General features: G+C 54.9%; 1 protein-coding gene across 2 annotated transcripts in view; it reads left to right on the forward strand.

Moving 5' to 3' along the window:
* Positions 1–1,693: 1,693 nt before the first annotated feature.
* UNC5B (unc-5 netrin receptor B) overlaps positions 1,694–19,443 on the forward strand; it is an 81,481-nt gene continuing 63,731 nt past the window's right edge. The window contains exon 1 of one of the 2 annotated variants that reach the window (XM_044756701.2): positions 1,694–2,169. In XM_044756701.2, the coding sequence (XP_044612636.1) occupies positions 2,091–2,169 (79 nt within the window). In that variant the 5' untranslated portion in view covers positions 1,694–2,090. The remainder of the gene's footprint in view (positions 2,170–19,443) is intronic. The other variant, XM_044756707.2, reaches the window with a different exon arrangement.

Genomic DNA, 19,443 nt, shown 5'->3' on the forward strand with positions numbered 1-19,443 from the left:
AAAATAATGCAGCTACCTTTAATCTCAGGGACCTTTCTCTCGATTCGCCAAAGTTCTTCCCAAGAAGTCCCACTCCACCCATATCCAGCCTCCTGATGCCGGGTGCCCAGCCAGAGAGGGCTGGGGAGGGAACTGACTACATGCACCCTCCCCCGGATGCTCCAGACCCCAACTTGTGGGGCGAGTGTGTGTGCAGGAGGGTACTGGGCAGTCTTTGTTGCTTCTCTGCCCTCACCAGGTCCCCTTCCAGCCTGCAGGTCTGGCCTCCAAGTCCTTTCTCCTCCAATCTAGGAAGCGTCCCTGGGGACACTTGGTCCTATTCCAGCCCACTCCCTACTGGCTCCTGGGCCTGGCTGGACCATCGTCTGACTTCCTTCACCCCTTCCTGAAGCAGCCCACTGCATCTGTATTTGAGGAGTGATTCTAGATCCCAGCTCCGGAAAAATCCCAAGTAGTGAACAGATGAGGGCTAGGTGGAGGAGGCATTCCTGCTGCTGCCAGTCCAGCCCCAGAGGAGCTGCCCCAGCTCAGAGTTTCTCTCCAATCCCATCTCCCCTGCCCCATTCACTCACTCATTCACTCAAAGCTGTGTGATCTTGGGCAAATGACTTTACATCTCTGTGCCTCTGTTCCTTCATCTATAATATGTGGAATACAAATGGCACATACTCACCTCAGAGACTTGTGAGAATTAACTGAGGTGAAGCACATAAAAATACTTAACCCCCTGCCTGGTGCATAGAGGGTCTCTGCCAGTGTGAGCTGATCCACTCCTTCTGACAGCTCTGAATTTCAATCTCAAGACCAAGTCCAAACTCCACCTAGCCCCAGATGCCCCTTGCTGGCCAGGACTTCCCTCCAGGAACCAGACTGGCTGGAAGGGATCTTGGAAAAAGAGATTATTAATATTTGTGTTGCAGTTTCCGTACCCATCTTTTCATTCAATTCTACACCCCTTTAAGAAATAGTTATTATTTCTCTCCATTTTGCAGATGATGATGAAGAGAGCATCAGAATGGTTAGGTAACTTGTTCAAGGTCACAGAGCAGGTAAGGGACAGAGCCCAAGTTTACACTGAGCCCCAAATGGCTGCCTTCTCCCCTCTGCCCCACTGTCACTCCGGAGGCCTATTTCTAACATCCTAGGACCTGAGTGCTGCAGGAGGTTCAGAGGGTCTGGCAAACATCTGCCCAAGCACAGACAGACAAGCAGGGCCAACCAGGACGATTCAGGTCTACGCCCAAGCTCGCGTGCTGTAAGCCCCAGCTTAAGCGGAGCTTGAGTGTGTGAGATTTTCTCACTTAGGGAGCTTTTGTGGAAAGACCCCCACATGTAATACAGACTAGGGAGCCAGAAGTGAGAGTCCGGGGTTTAATCAGAGGAGAAAGCTGACGCAGCCGAGCCAAAGGAGAGCGCAAAGGTACACTTGCTCAGTTTTGGCGAACGAAAATTGGGCGCACTCCGCTTACAGCTATGATCCAGCGGCCGGGTTTTCCAACGCTCCGAGCCCAGCATTTCGCGAGGACCCCCCTGAAGGGCCCCCAGCTCCGCCGCGGCGGCGCCCAGGCGGCCGTCGCGTCCCCCTCCAGAGCGCCCCGCCGGCCCCGCCCCCGCCGCCCGGCCCCGCCCCGGGCGCGCAGTGCCCCGGCTCGCGGACTCGCTCGGCCGGCGAGCGGCGGCGCTCGGCATTGTGGCAGGCGGCGGCGGCGAGGGCGCCGGGCCGCGGGCAGCGGGGCGCGGGGAGGCGCGCGTGGGGTCGGACGGCGCGGCGCCGGCCGCTGCGAGCGCCGCTGAGCGCACTCACCTTCGGTCGCGCAACTTCGGAGCCGGGGAGCGCTCGGAGTCCCGGGGCAGAGAGGGCGCGCCGGAGCCCGGCTCGAGAGCGGGCGCCGGGCACCCATCGCGCTGCCAGCGCCGGGCGGCCCCTGTGCAGCGTGGCTGCCGCTGCCCCCACGGAGGGCACGGGCTGGCGCGGCCGGGCGCCGGGGAGGACGGCGAGGCGGCGGCGGCGGCGGCGGCGACGGCGGCGGCGAGGCTGGGGCCAGGGAGAGGGCCCCGGGGGAGAGGCGCCCGAGCCGGGCCGCGGGAGCATGTGGGCCCGGAGCGGAGCGCGGGGCGCGCTGCTGCTGGCGCTGCTGCTCTGCTGGGACCCGAGGCTGAGCCAAGCAGGTAAGGAGCGACCGGTCGTGCGGGCGGGCGGGCGGGGGCGAGGGGACCCTGGCGCCGCACTTTGGCCCGAAGTTGAGGCAGTCCTCGCAGGGAAAGCGGCGAGGGCGCCCAAGTTAGAAGGTAGATTTCTCTACCCCGCCAAAGTGGGCGGCAGCGCAGCCACCTCGCGGGGGGCGCAGGCCCGGGGATTTAAAGTAAGCCGAAGCCGCCTGCTCCCGCCTGGAAGGGGTCGCTTCTTTTCCTTGGAATGAGGGTCCGAGTTGGCGTCTGCGCCTGCCGGAGGACGCGCCCCCGGGGGACCCCCGGCTCCCTCCGCGCGCGTCTGGCGGCTCCGCCTAAGAAAAACTGTCGCCGCCGCGGCCAGGTGTGCGCTCGCTTGCTGTTCGCCGGCAACTTCCCAGTGCGGGCCCCGGCTCGCGCGGGCGAGAAGGAGGGAGCGAGAGACCTGCAGGGCTCGGGAAGCGCAGGTCCGCTCCGCCAGCCGGAGGAGGCCGCGGGAGGGCTTCGGCTGTTGAGGGGGTAGGGCTGAGTCCTGCACGTACAGCTTTCCCCGAGATCGTGGGACCCGCAGGTCTGGAAGGATTTTTTTCTGAGTGTTGGTGTTGTGTGTGGCAGGGGTGGGGGCGTCATACGTAGTGATCCTGCCGAGTTTCCTTTTATATGGGTCACTGACATCTCCCCGTCCGAGGGGAGCAGGTGCGCTCTCTCCCTACACCTCCTACTCTGGATGCAGCAGGATGCCTCACGGAGGTTGGTGGGCTCCTAAAGTAGAGTCAGGATCCCCCCTCTCCCGCCGTGGATGTGTACATGTCTCGCTCGTCTGTGGCTGGGCCCGGCGTCGCTGACTGGGCCGCGTCTTCCCGGGGAGCCTGTGGACGCACGGGAGCCAGCCCCTTTCTGGTGCCGGAACCCAAGCAAGTGGCCTGGCCGCGGCCTCGGCCGCCGGGGCGGGGTGGGGGTGGGAGGCATCCTGCACCGAGTCCTCTGAGCTGAGGCTGAGAATGGGGCAGGAAAACTGTTGCCGAAAGTGGATGAGATGACGCAGCCCCCCCCCCCCTTTCCGCTGCGCTGTTGACATCCGCTCCCCCCCATAGCCAAAGATTGTTCACTCTGGAATTAATGATTCCCACGGCCCAGGAGTGAGGGTTTGGTTTTAGCACATCCTCCACTCTTTTTCTTCCAGCCCTGTGTTGTAAAGTTACGACACAATCATTTGATCCAAGTTAATTATGATTTGGGCAGAGTCTGGTATTTAAAGCAGTGTTTTGAAGTTGGAAGGTAACGATGGGGGAGGGGGCAGGCTGCCGAATGACCAGCCGGGTTTCAAGGAGTGCAGCGGGAGGTGGGAGGTGCGGGGCTAGGGTGTAGGTTTGTGGTTTGAGAGTGTTTGATGGGAGGTGATGGAAGGGTGGGTGAAGTCTCTGTAGATGGCATATGGCAGGGTTGGGCCTTGGGAAGCCGTTTTTGTATCAGCAGGGCAATGGGATGGGGAATAAATACTGAGCTTCCTGGGGGTGGGGGTTCGGGTAGGCAGGAGAAAGACAAGATTGGTTGGCCTGGAGTTCTCTGGAGCTGCCGAATAGGCTCGGCTGGTGAGGCTGGGGTTGGCCTGCCTTTCCTGCTTAACAAAGCATCCGGCCCCCACCGCCCCCAGAAGAACCCCAGGCCCAGGGCTTTGATGGATTTGGGCATGAACGGTGCCCAGCCAGAGATGGCCTCTAATGCTGGGCTTTGATTTCTCACTAGCGAGCAGAACCCGTGTTGGAATTGTGCTCATTACTTAGCGCGGCAGGGGCTGCCTGTCCACCACCAGCCTGGAGAGGGGCCAACTGGTGGGGTGGCCTGCAGCCTTTCCTTTGCCCAGAATGTGCAGTCCTTAGAGACCTGCCTTCAGGAGGGAGAACGGGCCCCTTCCTCCTACACGACCCTAATGTCACAGGCACAGAGCACCCTTCAGAATGTTCTTTGGGTTTTGCCACTAGATCCCTCAAGGGTCCCATCTCACTGATGGGGCAAGCTGGGGCCAGAGTGTTGGCTTTCCTCAAATCTTGCCTTCACTTGACCACAGATGGCAGACTTGTGTGCAGGGCTGCTGTCCAATAGCTAGATTGATTGAGGCCACATTGGACTCCTCCTCATTGCTCCATCCACCCTCTGCCATGAGCTCCCTATCAAGCTGAAGCAGAGAAGGCTGTCCCCACAGTGGGTGCTCTTTCCTGGGGATGTCCAAGCTCACCTCAAGTGGTAGGCACCTCTCCTTTCCCCCACCCCCATCCCCAGTGAATATGAGAATTATCTTCCTTTAAAGCATTGAGAATTTTTTTAAGCCATAAAGTTTGGTGGTGGAGAAGTCAAACCTGGAACCTTAAAACCCCAGACCCTTAGAAAGAGATGTCAGCAAGTGACTGGCCAGGAGAGGCCACTTCAAAAGCCTGGTTGACGCTGGGAATCTCCTCCCACCCCACCTCTCAGCCATTCCTAGAGCTTTTAATGAGCCTTCCCTTGGGCTCTGGCTGGGATGGTTGAGAAGGAACCGAGGTGTCATGACAACACTTTTTTTTAAGGTACAATTAAAGTCAGTTTTCCTAGTGTCTCTGCTGTGTGTGTGTGTGTGAGTTCCTGGTCGTTCTTGTCGCCCTCTACACTATAGCAAATACGCATCTCATTTAAACAAATGGAAAATCAAGTGTCTTAATGGGTTTCTCATTAAAATGAAAGTACCACTGCAGGGGAGGAATTTCATATGTAATTTCTCTCCTCCTTCCTCTCCCCACCCCCCAAACTGGGAGTTCTGTAGGACAAAACAATTCCCCTCCTTTCCAATCCACTTGTTTGACTACTGAAGCTTTGGGACTGGCGCTGACTTGCCCAGGGTTACAGTGGGACTCAGGGCTAGAGCTGGCATTTGAACTTGGGCCTCACAAACCTCGGCCTAGGCCTGGCTCCTTCATTCCACCTGGGCTGCAGACTGACCAGCATGGGCCTAGGACTGAGGTTCTGAAATCAAGGCACCACCTAAGACAGGCAGCAAAAGATAAGGATGGTTTGGTAGCCAGGTTAGACTGGGACTTGTAGCAGGATGGAGGAAAGAGGGGAGCTGAGAGCATAGACGCAGGAGAGGTGGGCAGGGCAGGGCCAAAGGTCACAGGTGAGGCCCCGAGACCAGGCAAGTACCCAAAGGTAGCTCCATCCCTGGTCCCCAGCATTGATCTTCTCAGCAACTGCCTGGACCTGCCCCAGCTAAGACAAATCACAGACCTGCTCCGTTGGGCAGCAGGGTGACACATTAGCATTTTAGAGCCCTGCACCCATTTGTATAGGTGGGGACAGAATACCTTTGTACTGTGTGTTTTAAAGCTTGAAGCCCCCCCACCACCCACGACTTAAGGTACTATGACCCTGGATCTGCCTCCCACCTCTCCTTCCCTTCCTCGTCAGTGTCTTCTAAGGAGGGTGGGGGCTGCCTAGGACTTCGGGGACTAGGCTAGAGGAGGAGATGGATCCCTTCCATGCCGAATCCAGAGAGCAAGGTTATTGATTCTGAAGGGCCCGACCTGGAGGCTCCCCTGCTGGCTAACCATATGGTCTTTTGAACCTCGGAGCTGGGGCTGGGGGAGTGGGGTAGGAGACAACTTGGGACCCACTGAGGCCTGTAGGAAACTGAGGAGAGGCAGCGCGGTAGGCTGGGCTGGGGCTGAGGAGTAGAAAAACTGCTGCCAGGCAGGACGGCCCCCAGCGGGGAGAGAGGAGGAAGGGCGGCTGAGGCCAGAGCTGCGTTCCTCCTGGCCGCCGCCTCCTCCTCACCAGTTTCTTAAACAGCTTCCACAAATGCAGTCATTAAAGCTGTGAAGGCAAAATGAAACCAAACAAGTGCGCTCTGTGCTTTTCTGGTTTTTTTCTTTTTCTTTTAAGGAAAATTAAAAATACCGTAATTAGAATAATACAAGGAAGGGCAGTTTCGGGAGGCTGGAGGGAATTGGTGCGCTCCACCCTTTTGATTTGCTTCTGAAGTTGGGGCTAGGGCGCCACCCCCTGCCCCCTCTGGGGCTGCGCTCAGCCGGGTGTTGCCCGGCACCTCGGGAATTTCTCCCCGAACGACGCCTTCTGGTGAGCCGGGGCCCAGTGAGCCCCTCGGCTTTTTGGGAGAAGTCTGGCATCCCGGAGCTGGCCGCGGCTCCTCGCTGTGAGTTGGGCGGGTGCGCTGGATTCGAATTCGGCTCCCTATCACCCCAGCCGCTGCACCCCTGCAGGGCAGGCAAGCCCCGCGAGGCCAAGCCACAGGTCCCCACGGCGCACGTTCCTCTCCGATCCTCGGCTTCGGAGACGCTAAAGGCAGCGAAAACATTTGCTGAAGTGCAGGCATAAATCAGCCTTCTCCTCGCTCCCCCGCCCCTTTGTTTCCTTTTCTTTCTCTCAAAAAGCGCCGGGTTGCTGGAAGCTCCCGAATTTACCTTGCCCACAAAGCGGCCTGATTAGCATCTCCGCAGCTTGCGGGGTTGATTCAGTGCCGCCGAACCGGCCGCGTGCACCTTGGCACCGCGCGCCCCTGCCTCGCTTCCCCTCCTGCGCCCCCCTCGCCACCCTCCGCCCCCCGCCCCCCGCCGAGCTAAATCAGTCTTAAGGAGCCGGGGGGAGCTCTTGCCACCGCCAAGCAAGTGAGCTGCCCAGCCTCCCTCCTTCTCACCTCCCAGAACAGGCTGCCCCCAGCACCTCACAGCTTCCCTGTCGCTGCGCGCCTGATTTCTCGAGGAAGGTGGTCTGTGGGTGTGAGTGTGTTTTAAGGAGTGTGTGTAGGGGGTGAGACTGTATATTAAGGAGGTGGGCGGAGGCCGAGTGTGCAGTGCGAGGTGAGGGTACCGTGTGGTGGTATGTTGGGGTGTTAGGTGTGTGTGGAGGTGATGTGTGCAGGAGGAATGGATGTGTGTGTGGAGAGTCGTGCCTTTTGTATATGGGGATGTGTGATGTAGATGGCTATATGTGTGTGTTGGGTGTGTGTGGAGGGGTGTGCAATGTGCATATGGGTGTGGCTGTGGTGTGTTTGTGTATAAATAGGTATGTACGTGTGGGCACAGTGAGCTCACTGCCAGGCACAGGGAGCTCCATCTGTTGTATTCTCTGGGGTTGCCTCTTCGGGATGGGACCCAGGCCATTTGCCCATCAGCACTAAGGAGACCTCGTTTTACCTTGCAGTGGGGACTGTGAGCAGGATTTGGTCTGAGTGCCAGGTTCTAGAGTTGGAAGGGCAGAGGCTAGCTTCCCCTGTTGAGAACAATATGACCTGCTGTCCAGAAGGAGGAAGGCTGGCCATAAATAGGCCCGAAAGCCGACCCAGGAGCTTGGGTGACTGCCCCCATGAGGACAGGGATCTGAGCCCCTGGGTCTCCTGCAGTCAACTCCCAGCTTACCCAGAGCAGTGGCAGGGCCTGCGGTTTGGAGACCTCCCCCCGAGCTGGGTCAAGCTCATGCTTCAGCTCTCCAGTGGGAGTAGGGTCTCCTCTGAGCCTTGCTGGAGAAGAAGCAGTTAGAGTTTGAATGAGTGGTGACCCTAATGAAGAGCAACATAAGCAGTCATGGCTGGGGCTAGGACTCTCAGTGGAAGCAACTGGAAGAGGACACATGCACACAGACACACGTGAGCCCTGGACTGACTGCCCTGATCAGCTAGCTACTTGGTCACAGAGGGCTCCCCTGTTGTCCCACTTCTGCCCATGTGAGGACTGCCATCCATAACTGTAGGATGAGATGTGCCATTATGGAGCTGGGAGACCTGTAGGAAATCACAGCCCCACAAATGTGCAGATCGCTTCACAGTTTATAACCCTCTTATAGGTGGGACCTCACTTGGTCCTTGTAAAAACGCCACTGGAAAAGTGGTGCCCACTCAGGAAGCTGACCTGGGACTCGGGTCAGAGGCAGAGCTGCCCTGAGCCCAGCCCTCAAGGAGGTCACTGAGTAGGATGCTGATGTCCATTCCAAACATGGTAAATGACATTCAGAAAGTCTCAGATGACAAGCAAGGCAACGACATATACACAGGGAAGAGCACAGCAAAGAATAAACATTCTAAGCCTCAGGGCTTCCTGGAGGGGGTGATGTGAGCCAGGCCTTGACTCTCTCCTTTTCAGGTCTTTCTAAGAGGGTGTCGTGAAGAGAAGATGGGATGGGGGCTAGCTAACTGGGGCACTGGGTGGCAGGGGTGTGCCTGGCCCAGATCCCTCCCACTCTGGGGAAGTTGGCCCTGTGAGCCTCGGGTCGGCTGCGCTTTTGGGTGGGCACCCATACTTGGTGAGCCAACCCCCTGCCCTGTTCCTGTTCCTGGGTCTTGCAGGCTCAGCTGAAGGGGTGCGCCTTGGGGTCCTGCCCCTCCCAGCACCCTCTGAGTCCTGGGAGCCTGGGCAGGGCCTGAGAGGAAAGGAGTTCTTGTTCTTTGATTCTCTCTTTGGGCTCTTGAAGATGGAGTGGACTCAGAAAATACCTTTTCAGCACTGGTAGGGATATTTTGGGGGTGGGGGCATGGGAGATATACTTCTCTCCCTTCTGTGATGCCACTGCCAGAGAACAAAGAGTGGGCAAGAAAGGAAGGGCAGAATCCTCAGCCCAGCCACTCCCGTGAGCCGGTTAGAGGGAGACAGCTCGGTTGCCATCGCCACCTCCAGGAACCCCCAGCCCCTCTACACACCCCTCCCCACAAAAGTCCCTCCCGAGGGCCTCGGCTGCCCGTGCAGAAGGTGCATGGCCATCTGGAGACTTGAGGAGATTAACGTAGCCTCCCAGCATTGCCACGTACTAACTCTGTGGCCTTGGGCAGCTCATACCTAACTGCCTTGTGCCTCAGTTTCCTCATCTGTAAATGGGATAGTAGTATCGCCTCACTGGGTGGTTTTGAGGATCACATGACCTGTTGCCCGATAAAGCACTTAGCATGGTGCCCAGCACACAGCCAGCGCTCATGGAGCTCTCAGGCCTCTTCAGGAGAGAGCCCGGTGGTCCCTGAGACGTCTTCCTCCAGGGGAGTAGGTGGGAGGAGGAAGCATGGAGGCTCAGGGCCTGGAGGCCCAGCAGCTCCTGATCTGGGAGTTTGGAGATTCTGGTTCTTGCCCTTCTCCTGCTGTGTGACCTTAGGCAAGTGCCTTCCCTTCTCTGGGTCCTGGTTGGTCTGCCCATCTGTAAATTTGGGATAGGGGAAAGGTAGAAGGATGATCCTTAAGGGTTTTTTTTGTCTGGTTCCATCTCAAGAGGCCCCAGCAGCCAGCCAGAAACAGAGGTAGCTAAGGCCCAGAACCACGTGTGTTTATAGAGGCCCCTCCACAAAGTCAATATATCGACTGGAATGCCCTTGTGAGCATTATCCATCCCTGGGTCTCTCTCTCTTTCTCTCTGAAGCCATAAATCACCCTCCGGGACCTCGGTCCCTTTTTCCTGCTCCATAAGCATCTCCTGCCTTGGAGACCAAGAGCTCCAGACACCAAGCAGGGCCCATGAGGCGGAGAAGGACCCTACAGCAGAAGCAGCCTGGGCAGTAAGAGAAGAGGCCCTGGCTCCCCCACCCAGCCACCCTCCCAAGGCTCAAGGGGCTCCGTGGAGGAGGTAGCAGGAACAGACCACCCAGGCCTGGCTGTACCATTCTGTTTCATTTCTCGGGAGTGGGGGGGTAGCTGATCTTGGGGGTGGGGATGAGGCATCCTGTCCCCACTTCGGGTATTGGGACACGAGCCCAGCCCTAAAACTTGATGTGCATGTACATTAATTCAACCTGAGTAAGTGCTGGGCTCTGGGATCAGAGGTGGGCAAAGCGCAGGGTTCTGGCATGGTGCTTAGAGGGCAGGTTGTGCAGGCAGACTACTGGGGTTCAAATCCTGGCTGTGCCACTGTCTGGTTGCATGTCCCATAGCAAGTTGCCTCCTCTCTCTGAACTTTAGTTTCCTGGTTTGTAAAAAGGAAGTAGTAATAGCAGAAATCTCTTCAGATTGTTGTGTGGGTGAATGAGATAATGCATACAGATGCCTCCTACATTCTGAAGTACTCAATAACATTCACGGTCATCATCGTCATCGTTATCATTGGTGCCAAATATTGGGTGGTATGAAAGGAGATGCTTCAGCTGTTGAGAGAAGGCTCCTGTGGGCCTGGGTGGCTGGTCAGGGAAGGCTTCCTGGAGGAGGGAAGGATGGCACTTGGCTTGACCAGTCTTTGAAGGATGAGCAGAGTTGGGTAAACAGAGAGGGCGTCCCTGGTAGGGGATGAGTATGTGAAGGTGTGGGGTGGGCACATGCATCCAGGAAACAAATTCCAGATTCAGCCACTGACTCGTATCTGATTATCTGGTAAAACAAGACTTCTGGGGCCAGGGGTCCCTTCTTAGTACAGTGGAAAGAGCCGAGGACTTGGAATTAAAAGGTTCTGACTCTTACTAAGTGCCTGGGACAGGTGGCTCACGCTCCCTGAACCTCAGTGTCCCCAGCTATGAGGCGGGGCTGACCCGCTGCCTGCACTGGGCACCGATGTGGTGTGAGATAGCATATGCAGTCCAGGCACAGAGAGGTTCCATTGATCTCCACTGCCCTCCCTCCTTCCTGCTTCTCCCTCACCCCCAGTGTGGCTGACCCCTGGCTGGGGCTGGGCCCTGCTTCTCTCTCTGTACATCTCTAGGCAGGAGAGCAAGGGGACAGAGAGTCCTCAATGGCAGCTTCCAGGTTGAGCAGAGGGCCAAGGAGAGGGACAGGAAGAAGGAGGCTACCTTCTCTGGTCTCTGGTGCCCACCTGGGCCTGGTGGGTACCAGGAGGCATCCCCAAGATCCGGGAGGAACATCTGCTGAGATCACCCAGGAGCCTGCAACCCCCAGAGGCCTGGAGTGGTGTCTGGAGGCATTACTGGCGTCAGGAGACAGAGCCAAGGGAAAGCAGCTCGGTAATGTGATCAGAGGCGCCTGCCTGCCCGGCCTGGGGCCTGAGCACCCACGGAGGATGCAGAGCTTACAAGAAGTTGAGTCAGAAATTCCAGGAAAGTTGTTCCTAGTCCCCTCCCCCATTCCACCTTTGGTCCCTCTGTGATACAGTGGGGCAGAGTGAGACTCAGAGACAGTGAGCCGTGACCTACGGTGGGGTGGGGTGTATCATATGGGGCAGCCTGAAACCCTTCCCTTTCCTTGTCACTGAGCCAGGGCTGTGGGGATGGGAAGCAGGGTCAGTGGGTGGAAGCAGGGTGGGGTTGAAACAACTGGATGATGGGAGAGCAGCTGTGACACTAGCGACTAGGGAGACTGGGTCTAATGTGTCTGAGTTTTGCTCACTTGAGTGTCCCTGGTGCTCAGCACAGTCCCTGGCACACAGAAAGTGCTCGAAAAACACTTGTAGAACGGATGAATGAGGAACTCCCAGTCAGGCCTTACTCCCAGGGGTGATTCAGTCCCAGTGCGCCTTGGACTTGCTGCTGTGGATGAGTAACAAAGAATTAGGAGACTCTTGTTGCTTGGCTCACAGCCTCCACCTCCTCCTGGCCTACCCGTCTCCCTTCATTTGTTCCTTCTTTCTCTCTTCGAACATGTACTGTTTACCAGGCACAATGGAAGTCAGAGCCAGGTCTTCAGCCTTCAGAGACCCTAGGTAGGAAAGAATTTATTCACTAAATACAATGGAGCCACAAAAAATTAATTGTCCTACAGTCAAGTGCCCTAGGCCCCTTTTGTGGAGAAAGCAGACTGGCACACCTTTGCTAGGCCGGTACACTCTGTGCTTATCTGCAAGGGGGCCTTCACAAGGCACGGCTGCTCCAGGCGCTTCTTAAATGTTTGTTTCCTACTTGCTCTGTCAAGCCCATTGATCGTTCCCCTCCACCGTGCCTTCTAGTGGCACAAGAGAATGCCCATTGCATGGATCTGGCCCTGAGGCCTGGGAGCAGGTGTGGGCTGAGGGGGTCTATCTGAAGGCCCATGGGCAGGGTCCAACCACAGGCCTCAGCACCCTGTAGCAACTGCCAGCAGCTTCTTGGCAGGAGCTGGGTTTGGTGCTGGGGAGCAGTTTTGGCTGCAGGGTCTGGCTGAGCCAGGCTCTCCCTGGCACTGCGTCCAGTGCTGACATTCAGGGAGCATCTATGGGGGATTAAACACCCCTAGGCCCTTGGCCGAGGCAGCATTAGGCCTGGCCCAGCTACCACCCTCACAGCTGGGTGCCTGCTGGTCCGTACCAGGAACCCCTACCACAGGCTGATCTGGAATTCCTGCCTGCCTGGCAGCCCAAGACGTCTGGGGCTGCTGAGTACAGCGACTACTGCTGCAAATCTGATCTGGCCCTACATTTTCCTGCTGGTGCCCCCCACTTCTGTACAGATGTGTGCGCACACACACACACACACACACACACACACACACACACACGGAGGAGACAGCAGCAAAAAGAGTCCTGAGCTAAGGTTTGGGAAGCCAGGTTTCTAATCCCAGCCACGCAGCTAATCTGCCATGTGGTGTTGAGCTAGTCTCTCCCCACTGGGCTTCCGAGCCCTTATCTGTCGAAACGAAGAGGGTCCACCTTTGAGTCAGAAAACTGAGTTCAAGTCCTGGCTCTGTCACTAACTGCAATTCCCTGAGCGTGCATCTCTTTCCTGTAAAATAGGGGCCCTGATTGGTTGATGGGGAGATCAAATAGGGCGTCAAACAAGATGAGGCATGGTCAATAAAGGTCGGTTTCCTGTTCTTTCTAGCTGGGAGTAAATCAACCCGCAGATCACTGGGCATACTCCTTCTTTCTTTCTTTCCAACGCTCGCCTCTCCACATGGGGATATTAGACCTGAGGTTCAGGGTGGCCCCCAAGGTGACTTGGTGTTCTGTCTGGGGGTTGCAGCGGGGGCGCAGCCTGCATTGTCATACATATTTGGAAACAGCGCTGGACTAGGAGTCTGGAAGCGTCAGCTGTAAGGCCACTGTCTTTGTGTGACTGGCAAATCACTCTCCCTCTCTAAGCCTCAGTTTACCCGTCAGCAAAAGGAATAAAAGAAGCTGAGTGCCAGGTAGAGCCAAGGGAAAAAACTCTTGGAGAGGTGCTTCAGAAGCTGTTCTCCAAACCCCAGGGGCCACTGCTCCGAGGTGGAAGGAGGCCGGCAGAGCAGGGTCTGTTGCCCGGGGACCGTGCAGTGCAGGGTGTCCTGAGAGCTGTTGGCTCTGGAGCGGGAGGGGAGGGCCCACATTTCCATTTCCCTGGCTGGAGCCTCCCGCTGGTGGGTGGGCCCTGGCCTCTCCTCTGGCCTGGCTGGCCATGGCTGTTGAACTAGATGACAACAGCTTCCCATCCTGTTCCGTGCCCCACGCCCCAGAGCAGAGGAAGCTGGCGTGCCACGTCAGGGAAGGTCAGTGTCAGTGCTGGGTTCGATGTGTCTGAGCCAGCACACCACCTGCCATGCCCACCAGAAGTTATGTGATCCCGCAGCCGGGGCAGGGAGGCCTAGCTGGGAGCAGAGGGCTAGGGTTTTCGTCGCAGCCCACCACCCCCTGGCCCAGTCTTCCTTCTCTGAGTTGCTCCCACACTGTCTGGAACCTAAGACATAAATGCCACGACAGAAGGAGGCTAAGCCGGAGGTGATGTGGCAGACCTTGAGGACTGCTTGCTGCCTGACCTTGCAGACCCTGGGGGCGTCTCGCAGATTGTTTGCTGACAGCACACCCGGCTGAGCTCTGGCGGGGTGGGCTCAGAGGGCAGCTCTGGCTTCTGGGAAGTAGGGGCAGACCCTCCCCCCAGTTCTTACAGAGTTGTTCCTCTTCCAACATCTTCTCAAGCAATAAGCATTTTTAATCTATCTAAATAACAGCAAATAACACTGCCCACATATTACTGAGACCCACGATCCAGTCCCGTGTCTTTTATTTGCTGACTGTGTGACAGGCCAGGCTGCTTCACCAAGGTTAGTGTCGGTCTCCTCATCTGTGAAGTGGGAACAGTGAAGCCGGCCTCACGTAACTGTCCTGAGGGTTCAGTCAGACAATAACACAAGCAGAGGACAGAGAGGGTGTCCAGCAAATGATAGCTGTCATCATTGGCATCCAATTCCATTCTCTTTTTGTAAAGAAAATAATATATAGTGACTAAATCTGATTTATTCTGGGAATGCATTAATCTGTTAATATAAATGACAAGTGCCAAATCAATATCATATACCATATTAATGAATCTAAGGAAACAAAATCATATGATTATTTCTGTAAGTGCTGTAAAATTCTGAAAAAGCTTTGGTCAAAATGCAACACCCATTCATGGTATAAACTCTTATAGGAATTAAGGGATACTTTTTAGTATGATAAAATATATATATCCTAGTCCTAAAGCCAGTGTCTTATTTAATCAGGAAGCACTGAGGGCATTTCCACTGCTTCAGTAATAAGGCCTGATTCCTGCCTCTCTCCTCCTGTTCAGCGCTGCTCTAGAAGCATCAGCCAATGTGATTGAACAAGAGAAATCAGTTAGAGGCATAAGAATGGGTAAAGGAGTCGAACTGTCTCTACTAGATATTAAAACATCCTATAACGCCTTTATAATTAACAAAGTGTGGCACTGGAGCGTGAATGGGTGGATAGACCAGTTGAAAATAAAAGTCCTGAATTAGACCTGAATGCGTATGGAAATGTAGTATATGACAAAGGTGGCATATCAGATCACTGGGATAAGGACAGGTTTTTTAGTAACTGATGTGGGGACAACTGGGTAGCCATTTGGAAAAAATAAAATTCGATTCATATTTCACAACATATAGAAAAATAAATCCAAATGGCTTAGAGATCTACATGTAAACAGTGGTACAAGTTCTAGATGGAAACTTGGGTGAATTCCTCTGTAATGTTGGGTTAGGGAAAGGCTTTCTAACTATGATTCAAAATCCAGAGGCGATAACATTTAAAAATGGATCATTTTTATTACATAACAATTTTTTAAATGATTTTGACAATAAAGCACCCGAAAGAAAGTCAAAAAACACAATATTTGAAAAACTGGGAGAAAATATTCATAACATGTACCACAAACAAAGGGCTAATATCCCTGATACATAAAGCACTCTAAAATGTTGAGAGATGAAGGACCGAAAGCCTGATAAAAAACAGTGGAAAAAGGCCATGAACGGACAAGTGACAAAGCACAATATAACAACAACCCTCAACCACGTGAAAAAATGTTAAAATTCACTCATAATTCGAAAGATGTAAATTAAAATAACTCTGAAATACCACTTCTCACTTATAAGACTGGAAAAAATTAAAAATTATGAAGGCTCATTCTGTTGGGAGGCTGTGGGAAACAGACGCTTTCAGACATTGCTGGTGGAAATGCAAATTGGTATAATTCTTCGGATAGATAACTTGGCAACGCTTAATAAAAGTACATATACACTTTATTTTTTGCCCCAATAATCCTACTTCTAAAAATTTTCCCTTAAGATGCACCTTTATCAACACAAAAATACATATTCACACAATGATTGATTGCAACGTTGTTTGTAATTGTAAAATATTTGAAACAACCTGAATGCCCTGGTAGAGGTGTTGAATAAACTATGATGCAACCCCATGCTGGAGTACTATGTAGCTATAAAAAATGACGAACCTCTCCATGAGTTGATATGCAGTGATTTCCAGGCCATACTGACAAGCAAAAGAAGTAAAGCACAAAATAGGATCATGTAGGAGAAGTGGGTGTAAGGCCAGGCCATGTCCCCACCTCTCTCCTCATTCTCTTTTCATGGCCTCTTGAATACATTCTGTTCTGTATCAGATGCCCCTCCCCACTCTGCTCATAGATCCAGGCAGTGAGGCCTGCGTGGGGGACAGCTTCCCTGTGCTGCCACTAGGTAAGATGGAGAAGGGCAGGACCCTGGCTTGAATTGTGACTCCTGGCTCCATGTGGTCCTAAGCACATCCCTTCAGCCCTCGGGGACTTGGTTTCCTCTTCTGTAAAATAGAGGATAATGAATCCTACCTCACCCACCTCTCAGAGAGGACGTGGTGTGCAAAGGGCTTTGCACAGTGTGGGAGATGATGTTATTTATTGTTTATTGACAGGGTCTGCAGCTTGCTCCTTGGGCCTCAGATAAGCCTTGGATCTTCCTTTTCCAGTCCCTCTCGACAGAAGTACACACCCTCCGTTCTATACAGAGCTGTGGAAGATGCTGAGGTGACTGCTTAATTTGCTGTCACCTTGACCTGTGAGGGTCCCATCCACATACACCCCATCTGCATGCCAGATGTGTTATAGGCCCTCTGAGCCTGGGCCGCCCTCCTGCCCTGGACCTGCTGACGTGCCCACGTTGGCCAGTTTGCACACATTGTCTCCTTTAGTCCTTGTATGGACTCTGGGAGGAACGTCTTAGCAGAGGAGCAAAATGGGTCTCAGGGAAGTGAAGTGACCCACCCTAATCACCCAGCGTTTATGTCAGAGTTTAGGTGTAACCCTAGTCTCTGGACTCCAGATTCACTGCTTCTTCCAGGGGCTCCCTCTGCGTCTTCCCCGGGGCTGAGACCAGGTCTTATCCCCTGTGTACCTCCCTGCGTGTTCCAGTGAGTGCTGACTGCTCAGTGGTGACTTGTGGAATGATTGCGTGGTGAGTGAACAGAAGAACCCCACCGATGTGATTCAGATCTCAATAAAGAGCTGTTGATTGATGGGCTTTTCCCACAGGCCTTTCGTGGCCAGTGTCAGTCAGCCCCCCTCTCCCTGGCCCAGGCCATCTTAAGGATTAGTCCTAGAGGGTGCGTGTTCACGTGGGCGCGTGGGGAGGAACATTAGCAGCCTCAGGGGCACGTCTGCACATCTCAGGCCCCTGCAGGTCGCAGTGGCCTGGGGGAAGGGGCCAAGCAGACCTCAGCCTCTGCAGAGCGGGAGGGGGCTTGAACAGGTGGTGGAGGACATAATTGCCGGAAGGCTGCACTCCAAGCCCCAGGAACTCTGCTTACCCGTCAATAAGTCGTTTATTACACCCTTGACAGTGTCCTCCTCTGCCCCCGCCCCGGGTCCTGTGCAGCTTGCAGAGGGAAGGGCAGGGCCAGCTGAGGGTCTGGCTCCTCCAGGGAGAGGGGCTACTGGAAGCCTGCAGTAAGCCCCTCCCCACCTCCCCGTCATGGCCCACTGGGCCAGAGTGCTCGCCCAAGCCCCTGGGGACCCTGACACTGCTGAAAAGAGCTGGCTAAACAGAAGTTCCTGGGTGCCTGGGCATCTCCATCTCACTGCCCTAGACTTCCTTTCCAAGGCTCCTTTCCTTCTAGGGAATTGTAGAGCTTATGGGGCAGGGGGTGTAGTCCTCAAAACTTCTCAGGAACCACAGCCTGACAGACCCCGTAAAGGGGCACAGAGGGCCCAGTGTCCCCTGCGCCTGGGGAAGAGCTGGTCGTGAGAATGAGCCCCGTGCCAGCTCTGGCTTTCCTGCACACACGTCAGGGAGGTGCGCATGGCTAGCAGGCGGGGAGCACTGTGTGCAGAAGGCACCGTCACTGCGAGTCTGGGCTTCTCGATAGCCCAGGAAGCTGTCAGGGGAGTGTTTTCATTCTCTCTTGAAGATGGGGAACTGAGGCAAAGTGGGGTGGTAACGTGCCCAAGTTACCTCCGGACTTGCTGTGTGGCTGCTGATTTTCCATCCTTATCAGCCCCTTTCCGCTCCTGTGTGGCTGAGAAAGATTAAGAAGCATTCTAGACTGTTCTAGATTGTCCTTCCAGGGCACCCTGTTTTGCTTCTAGGGAACTCAGTAAGCGATTGGGAGGAAGTGTCAGGGCTCTAGCTCTGACTGGTCAGAGAGGGTCGGGGTGTACACCTACCTGTTCTGGGAACAGGAACTCTCCTCCACTCCGTGGCCCGAGAGGGAGGTTTCTGACCTGGAACACGCCTCACCGGCCTCTAGCCCTCCTGGCTGCACCACATTCAAAGGCGGACGTCAGGACTGAGCAAGAGCAAGCCAGTGGCCACTTTCAGTGGTCTGTCCACAGAGCGACCCGGTGACCCAGCTTGCCTCTCCTGGGCAGGGATGGTCCAGCCAGCCACCTTCTCTCTGCCCACTCAGGCCTCCCTGCCACATCGGGCTTCTGACCCTGGGTACCTGGGCCACCTGCCCTCTCCCCAAATATGTCATAACCTTGCCTGGGATGCTCACTGTGGGTGGACAGCTGGGACCAGCCTACTCCATCAGGGAAATTCCAGATCCCGCTAAATTCCAATTCCATGGCCTTATCTGGCACCAGTCTGTCTGGCCTTTGATGGGCTTCCCCGTGTGGGAGGAAGGCCCTCCCCACCCTCAGAGAGATTATGGGGGGGTGCCCCTGCTTTCCTACTACCCAGGCTCCCTGGGTGTGTCCCAGGCTTGTAGCAGGGCTGGAACACAGAGGTTGTTTATACAGAGAGCAACAAACAGCAGGGAATTTGGGGGAGGAGGAGGGGCTGACAATGGAGCTGACCAGTGGAGTCTTTGTCCCATTGAACCCTTTCAGAGCTGAGATGCCTCTTGCTGAGCCTCAGTTTCCCCGTCTGTTAACTGAGAGGGTTGGACTGGTGACCTCTGGTCCCTTACAGCTTCCCCTGGTACATTAAGCCCAGCAGCCTGCAGAATTTCCTGAGGGCCAGAGAGGGCAATTGAGACACCACTGGCCTCTTCCCCGAATTTCCTGTCTAGCTGGGACCCTGTAAACATAGGGGGTGACCAGAATGGATTCTGCAGCTGATGGGAGTCCGCAGGTCCCATGTCAGTAAACACAGCCCCATACCGAGCGCTGTCCCCACTGAGCCTAGTGCAGCTGGTCCTTCCTGGGTTCCAGGTCCCTTCCTCAGAGAGCCTTCCCTGATCCCCTGCCTCTCTTACTTTTCTTCTAGCTCTTATTACCGCCTGGAATTATTATTTACATATGTACTTATGTGCTTGCTAGTTTATTGTCTGTCACCCCACTAACATCTAAACCCTATGAGGACAGGGCCATGTCACCTACCCAGGACTATACCCCAAGGCCTGGCAGAATGCGCCCTTTATGCACAGGTGCTCAGTGAATGATTGATCAGGGTTGTACATAAGAATCTCCTCCAGGTTTTTCAGAATTCACCTTCCTGCCTTTACCCCTGGCAGTTCTGGTTTAGGAAGTCTGGGCATGTGATTTTTTTTATTCATTTTATTTTTTATTTTTTTTGCTGAGGCAGATTGGTCCTTATCTTCCTCTTTTTCCTGGAGGAAGATTTGCCCTGAGCTAACATCTGTTCCAATCTCCCTCTATTTTGTATGTGGGACGCCACTGCAGCATGGCCACCAACAGGTGGTATAGGTTGG

The sequence above is a fragment of the Equus asinus genome, chromosome 2 (assembly GCF_041296235.1).
Source record: "Equus asinus isolate D_3611 breed Donkey chromosome 2, EquAss-T2T_v2, whole genome shotgun sequence".
Taxonomy (NCBI): Eukaryota; Metazoa; Chordata; class Mammalia; order Perissodactyla; family Equidae; genus Equus; species Equus asinus.